A 7,318-nucleotide genomic window follows, 5' to 3' on the forward strand; every position below is an offset into this window, starting at 1 on the left:
GCTGATGCTTCCACCCGCATGCGAAGAAACACATAGAAATGGCTCTTTCTCAGCTACCAAAATTCACTCACTGCCCACCTTCTCTTTACAACACCAATATCAACCTCCCTCTCCTCACCAAGCTCAAACTACCTACCCTTACAAGACTCAAATCCACACTAACCACAACAGAACCTATACCCATCACCGAAGCCCACAATTTCTTGGCACCCCGAGAAGAAACCCAAACCCAATTTTCAATTGACAAACTATTTATCCCACCAGACACTGAGGTTTCAATCAACGAGAATAGTGGTCTAAGTGCTAGGATTTTGAAAGGATCTAATATTGTGTTGAGCAAGTATGCAAGGGATGCACGGGTTGTTCAAGCTGAGTTTATTAAAAGTAGTGTCAAAACTGAAGATTGTCCTTCTGATGGCTTGCCCGAGTTTGCTCTTGTTGGAAGGTCTAATGTTGGAAAATCTTCTCTTCTTAATTCTCTTGTTAGAAGAAAGAAACTTGCACTCACCTCCAAAAAACCTGGTCAGTTCATAATAAACTTATATTTTTTTCTTTACTGATTCATGTCGATTTTGTGTTATGCGATAAATTTTGCAGAAAGAAATGATGGGATTTTTTTTTATTGTAGCATTTGTGTTGTGACTAGTGAAATGAATTGTATTGAATTTAGGGTACTCTAAAGGAGGAGACTTTGTTGCTTAGAACTCAATATTATTTGTGTTTTTGTTCTTGTTGAAGGGAAAACGCAGTGCATCAATCATTTTAAGGTCAATGATAGCTGGTACTTGGTGGACTTGCCTGGATATGGGTATGGTTTCAATGCTTTGGTTCGTTTTGATCATGTGCGAATTTTGTATAGGTGCAATATGGAATGGTGTTCTCGGGTTTAGAATCTATTTCCTGGAGAATAAACTAAGTTTAGTTGATAATGAAACTTGACTATCTGTTGGTTGATGCTTACAAGTACCTATTTCGCTTTCTCATGCCTTGCCGTTAATTTTACCCCCCTTTTCTCTCTGTTTTTTTTTTTTGAATTTTAACTTTTGTTGTTGATTTATCTAGGTAGTCCAATTTATTGAATTTGCAATGTCTTCTCAAAATAATGTAAGTCTTCTATTCCATTAAGACAGAAAAGGGCTTTGAACGTGTATGAATTGCAGAGTGCAATGATGGATTCTGTCTTCCAGTCATTCTTGCTATTTCTGCTGGCAGTATTTAATGGTCTTGAATTTCTGTTGCGGCAAATGAACTCATTTTTTTTTTTTTAATAATAAAGTTGTTACGGAAAGTAAATCTTTGTTTTTGATGCCTAAGCATCTATTTGTATTGCATTGAGCTCTTAATTTTTTCGAGTTTGTCCAGTTGTATTGGATTGTGAACTGCTTCTTCACGACTGTGTGGTGTTTCTATTCTATTGAGACAGTAAAGATGAATTTTCTTTGTGCATAGGATATATTTGTTTTATTGTGCTTACAATGCTCTACCTTGTATCCCTCATGCTTGCATACATCTTACTTGAAAACAATTTTGTGACAATCGTTGAGTTGATCTTAGGATTCGACAGCTGCCAAATCAAAGTTTGGTGTTTTCCTTTTTCTTATTATATTTATCATTTAGTTATTGCTTATGATGCTGATTTTTATCCAACCAAAACTTATAGGTCCATGTTCATCATTCATGTCAGAGAGTTTTAACTGTATTGCATTTGTTTCTGCTCTGAACAGGTATGCATCTGCACCTCAGGAACTTCGGACAGATTGGAATAAGTTTACTAAAGATTATTTTCTCAGTCGCTCAACCTTGGTCTCAGTTTTCCTTCTTATTGATGCTAGTATTCCTGCAAAGAAGATTGATCTTGAATATGCCAGCTGGCTGGGTCAGAATCAGGTAGACTCATCTTTCTTGCTAGAATGAGATAAAAGGAATGCATCAACTGATGACCTGCTGCGCCATTAGCTTTTGAGTGTGTTTTTTGCTGACGATGCATGTGCAATTACAGTTTATATCTTCTCCTTTCCCTAGCTGTTCTGGAGACTGTTGATTTTGGTTAGGGCGTTCCAGGCTTAAATTTGCACAACACTTGCCAGTGGCTTCAGTTGCATCTTCTTTTTCATGTATTGATATGAATGGACATTAGGGTTTCACCTCTGATTTAAATCTCCTCAGCTAACTTGCTAATAGTTACATGTAGATTAGAAACTCTCCCTATTAAAGATAGCACTTGCTATTATATGTAAGTCAAGGTTGGAGGGAAGGGGAGGATGTCTATAAAGGTGATTTTCTTGTCTCTCAGGTTCCCATGACATTAATTTTCACCAAATGCGACAAGCGGAAGAAGAAAAGGAATGGTGGGAAAAGGCCAGAAGAAAATGTGAATGAATTTCAGGAGCTCATACGTGGCTTCTTTGAGACAGCACCTCCTTGGATTATGACCAGCGGTGTTACCAATCAAGGTCGTGATGAGATGCTGCTGCACATGGCTCAATTGCGGAACTACTGGCTCAAACACTGAGATAAAAAAATGTGGAATCAAATATGTTCGTTCCCACATTCCCTGGTGAGTATTCCTATATGAATAGAGCCATGTTTCCATTTACATCATGGACAGACCATTCTGGTAACATTGCCATTCCTAATCCTGGCAAGAATTGCAACTAAATTCCCAAATTTGTCGAGTGGATTACAAGATGATTATAATCATTAAGAAAGCTTTATACTTCCTGTTGAACTCCATGCATTTGATGCCCCATAGAAGATAGATGGGACGGAGACCTTAATTGACGTGAGGTGGTTGTTGTGTTTAACAGATTGCCGTCGTGCTCTAGCAAGTCCCAGAGTGCTAACTAATGCAAAAGAAGTGTAAACGAAAAACACATTGGAGGGTAGAGCTGGACAGGTTGAGCTGTTCACCATGCAGTATGTATTTGCTCCGGTGATGAGAAGGCAGTGCTGGAGTGGCTGTAAGTTTCGCTGGCTACAAAAATGGAGCGATGACTTGATTTCAGTGATTATAAAGTTTGAGTTTCACTCTCGCACTGGTTTAACCAATTAACTCCAGGATTTTTCTGTTAAAGTTGATTAAGTAGTAAATTCCGGGGATTAAATGTTTTGAAAAGCATGAGTACATGTAATTTACCTTAAGCTTATTGTGGCTTGTAGAATAAGCTGCGTAAACGTGATGTGTCTCTAGGCTTGTGGAGTGAACTTAGACCTGTTTGTTTGTGTGTTTAAATTTGATTTTTTTTATTTGCTTTAAATGAATATTTTTTTTTTGGTGTTTTTAAATCTGATGTTAAAAATAACTTTTTAACAATAAAAAAAATATTCTTTTAATATATTTCTAAATAAAAAATATTATTTAAAAAAATCACAACTCTCAAATCGGCATCTGAATTTCTGACTGCTTGCATGCGTATTAACAAAACATCAACAAGGTTAAATCATGCTTGTAATATTTGAAACGAATATGAAAAAGACACCCTTCTCAAGTTCAATCCTCGTTAAAGCGATAGCAACAGGGCGTGAATGTTGCGGACGTTTAACCAATCAGGTGGTTTCACAACAGGTAGGTTTAGATTTCATCCAACGAAGATAATGCTTACCAGTAAATAGCCCTGAGCCATACATGGTCTAATGTTTACAACGAAAGTTGTGTCCATGGATAAATTGAAAATCATATGGGGCTAATCGAGAATCTCACTAGCACACCAGACGCTTCCTATGCCAGTGATGAATAAGATTGGGATCAGCAACATATGATCAAAAGCGGTGGGCAGGGCAGATGTATCCAGAAGAATGAGCGTGAAATTTTTGTTTTCCTTAACATGGTCTAACTATATTGAATCAAAATGATGCTTTGTAATTGAGCACAAAGCACACCGAGACTACAAAATCCTGCACTCAAGCCTCTCAAAACATACACAATCAGGTTTGGAGCAAGTAAGCTCAGTCCTTAACATGGACTGCAGCTGGAATTGGCAAAGATTTTGTTAGTAAAAACCATTCAACCAATCCATGCTCTTTAAGCACCATAGATGCATTTCATTGCTGTCAAACTATCAAATATCATCCGAATGTAGACATAAAGGCGATGGGCAGACCTATAGAATACGTGAAAAGGTGATAACCATCCATAACCATACTAGAATGGTAAACTTTTTCAAGTCTCCATAGTTGAAAACATCTTTCAATGGCTAATAAGTAACAGCAATTAAACAACAATTCAAAACTTGTTTGCAAATTTAAAAGCATTGAAGCAAAACAGACTTTCATTGCCCTTCTAAGCCTTACTATGCTGCTGCAGCTCCCTTGTTCCTTGGAGTAGCTTGAGTACCTAAATAAACCAAAGAATAACATATCAAAACTGAAACAACAACTCAGCAGGAGATTGCCCACAATCTCTGCCCCGATATTTCCCACAACAAAGAAGTGAATTGAATTTTACCTTCTCTAAAGTTAGTCTTGAACCTGCGTGGTAGGTGACGGAGGTACTTCATGCGGCCAGTTCCAGTGGTCTTTCTGCGGATAGCCTTCACACTCCAGTTATCTAGGAAACCAAAGACAAAACATTCATACAAATTCGTTACAGTTTGCCAAAAACAACCCTCAATTCCAAATTCGCTCAAACAGAAGAATTCCTTAAAAACAAACCCTATGATGCGAAAACAACATGCTTTCTGCGGTTGAAACAGCTCTATATCTCTCATTCTTATAATCAGAGTAAATCGAAAAAATGGTCTTAAAAGCTGGCCAAAGTAAATCAAAATCCAAAAAATCCCAAAAATGTTAAAAAGATTCAAAGAACATAAAGGCAAGCAACAAGATCATAACAATAAACACCGAAAAGCAATCGAGAAACCAAATCTTGCTTTAAATAATAAAAAAATAACATCTATCTATCAATTCTTGATCTATTAAAAGGGAGCAACTTACATTTTCTGACACGGGCAGCAGGAAAGGCACAAGCACTACAACGGCTTTTCTGGAGATGAAAGCTGCGGCGACCGCATCTCACACAGAGAGTGTGTGTCTTGTTCCTTCTCTTACCAAAACTCCCTGTTCCTTTCCCCTACAAAACAAACACGTCAGAATCATATCATCAAGCAACAAACGCTGTTGTTTACTATTGTTCAGAGGAAGTGAAAGGAGGAGTACCATTTCTTCTTTTTCTCGAGCTGCAAAAACCCTATCACCGGGGACAAAATTTTATGCCGCAGCGATAGTAAGGAATTTATATGGTGAAGATTTAGGGTTTTCTTAAAAGGACTGTTTTGGGCTGGTCATTATGCCGCCTTTAAAGTGAAATGGGCCTTTGATTCTGACTCATCTAATTCAATATTGGGCTTATCTTGTTGCCTTTGATTGCAGTCATAGCTGTCAGAACTGCCCCGAAGGTGCCTGAGGCATTGAATAATTAGGTTAACTTCTAAATCACTAATTAAAATGTATATATTTTTATTTTATATAAAAAAATATTGATATTACCTAATTGATTTTGTGAGATCAATTGAGTTTTTCTTAGATTAACAATTAGAGAGTATTTAAAATAGCAATAAATATTATTTATTTAAAAAATCAAATAACATATATAAAATTATTCTTAACATTAACATATCAAAATAAATTTAAAAAATAAAAAATAAAAAATAAAAAATCTTCAAAAACATGATCAAATTAAACTCAAATTTTTTAAAATAAACTTATAAATATAATCCGATTTCAATGTAATAAATAATTTAGTTCATGCATAAATTCGGTTTAATTTTTTAGTCTCTAGTTTACAGTTTACAAGTTCTAAAGAGAAAAAAAAAGGTTAAAGAAATAGTTGTATTAGCTTTACTTAACTAGCTAATACTTATCGCCTTCTAATTAGTTTTTTATTGGCCATTTGATTTAATTTGTAGTTAAAAATATGCTTCATTGGCAGGTTAAATCATTTTTTTTTTTGAAAATTTTCAATGTATTAATTCAAATTTCAAATAGAATTTAACTGCTAAAAAATATTCAAAAGTAAATAGACGAGAAAATCTCAAATTTGTTATAATAATATAAAAAAATATATTCGAGAAACACTTTAAAAGCAATATCTACCATCCCCTCGAACACGCGTGAAGTCTCTTTTAATAATCAATGCAAAAGGCCACATTTTCCCCCACCCGCCACTTAATTTCTTCATAATGTTGGAGTTCAAATACGCACAGGGAACCTTGACCTCTGACTTGGTATGATTCTACTTGAATCCATGAGCTCTACCGTGGAAAAAAAGCACTAAAAATAAAACAAAATTTCATCACCCATATTGTGCTTCCATTTTGAATCAATTAGCCCACTTATGCCACAAGCACAGGTTGAGCTGCTGCAATCAGGCCCAGCTCCCAATTGCCTATTCTCCTCCTCTACAAAGCTTAGGAGGCAAGTGGACAATGGCAAAGATGACTTAAGTGTTAGCTAGAGTACATGACCACTTGTGTCGAATTATATGGCAATGCCTCTTTGGCCCATATCGATGCCCCAGTCAATTTTTCTATGTTGAAGCCTAGGAGTGATCATCTCAAAAATGTTATTGATATTAATGATTCAAGCTCATTGCCTTGCCAACAAGGAAATCTCTAGAAGTATTCCTCCACCATCTATATTATTTTTTTCAAATAAGTGTTGTTACATGAACCTAAAAAGTGACAATGATATCATTTATGCTGCATGGACCACATAATCAAGTTCTCGAATGATTATCAACTTATAATGGAAGAGGAGGAGTCAGCAACAGCGGGGATAGCTCAGTTGGGAGAGCGTCAGACTGAAGATCTGAAGGTCGCGTGTTCGATCCACGCTCACCGCACTTGACTGCTTTTTTTTTTTTTTTGTAACAAAATGGGCTTTCCTAATTTTGGTTTCTGGGTGTTCCTGATCTTTCCAAAGCCAAATCCCTTTCAATAATTCCCTTGGAAGAGGTTGGAATTGCGCTCCAAAATGCAATACGCAACAAAATCTCACCCTTGTTGGTTTAGCATCAGCCAAAGGATTGATATCCTTGTCTATTTCATTTGTGATAATGGGAATGTCCTTGTATATTTCTTGAGTGGGAATTTTGATTGCAATCTAGAGTAAATGGACAAGGCAACAAAGGGAGATAGTGAATGAAAAATGGTTTGCTAGAACTAGGAGGAGCATGCATGTACTAGTAGAGAAAAATAGTTGACTTCGATGCCACTAGAAATAGAAAAAGCTAAACCATGCAAAAACATATGCTACTTCTTATGATTCAAGTTTAGAAAAAGAAAAAATAAGTATGTTCTTCTTCTTCTTCTTCTTCTTTTGA

General features: G+C 36.1%; 2 protein-coding genes and 1 non-coding gene across 3 annotated transcripts; 2 read left to right on the forward strand and 1 right to left on the reverse strand.

Annotated features, from left to right (window-relative positions):
• Positions 1–6: 6 nt before the first annotated feature.
• Positions 7–3,146, forward strand: LOC105117318 (GTP-binding protein At2g22870-like). The gene is made up of 5 exons (XM_011014936.1): positions 7–522; positions 739–808; positions 1,725–1,887; positions 2,294–2,557; positions 2,808–3,146. The coding sequence occupies exons 1-4, from the start codon at positions 39–41 to the stop codon at positions 2,510–2,512; spliced, it is 936 nt and encodes a 311-aa protein (XP_011013238.1). The 5' UTR covers positions 7–38; the 3' UTR covers positions 2,513–2,557; positions 2,808–3,146.
• A 930-nt stretch (positions 3,147–4,076) lies between these two features.
• LOC105117319 (60S ribosomal protein L37-1) lies at positions 4,077–5,268 on the reverse strand. Its single transcript, XM_011014937.1, has 4 exons — positions 5,155–5,268; positions 4,933–5,068; positions 4,445–4,546; positions 4,077–4,333 (listed from the first exon to the last, which is right to left on the reverse strand). The coding sequence occupies exons 1-4, from the start codon at positions 5,155–5,157 to the stop codon at positions 4,290–4,292; spliced, it is 285 nt and encodes a 94-aa protein (XP_011013239.1). The 5' UTR covers positions 5,158–5,268; the 3' UTR covers positions 4,077–4,289.
• A 1,497-nt stretch (positions 5,269–6,765) lies between these two features.
• Positions 6,766–6,838, forward strand: TRNAF-GAA (transfer RNA phenylalanine (anticodon GAA)). Its single transcript has one exon. It is a non-coding gene; the product is annotated as a tRNA-Phe (tRNA).
• The last annotated feature ends 480 nt before the right edge of the window (positions 6,839–7,318 follow it).

This window comes from Populus euphratica, unplaced genomic scaffold (genome assembly GCF_000495115.2).
Source record: "Populus euphratica unplaced genomic scaffold, PopEup_1.0 scaffold1281.1, whole genome shotgun sequence".
Classification (NCBI taxonomy): Eukaryota; Viridiplantae; Streptophyta; class Magnoliopsida; order Malpighiales; family Salicaceae; genus Populus; species Populus euphratica.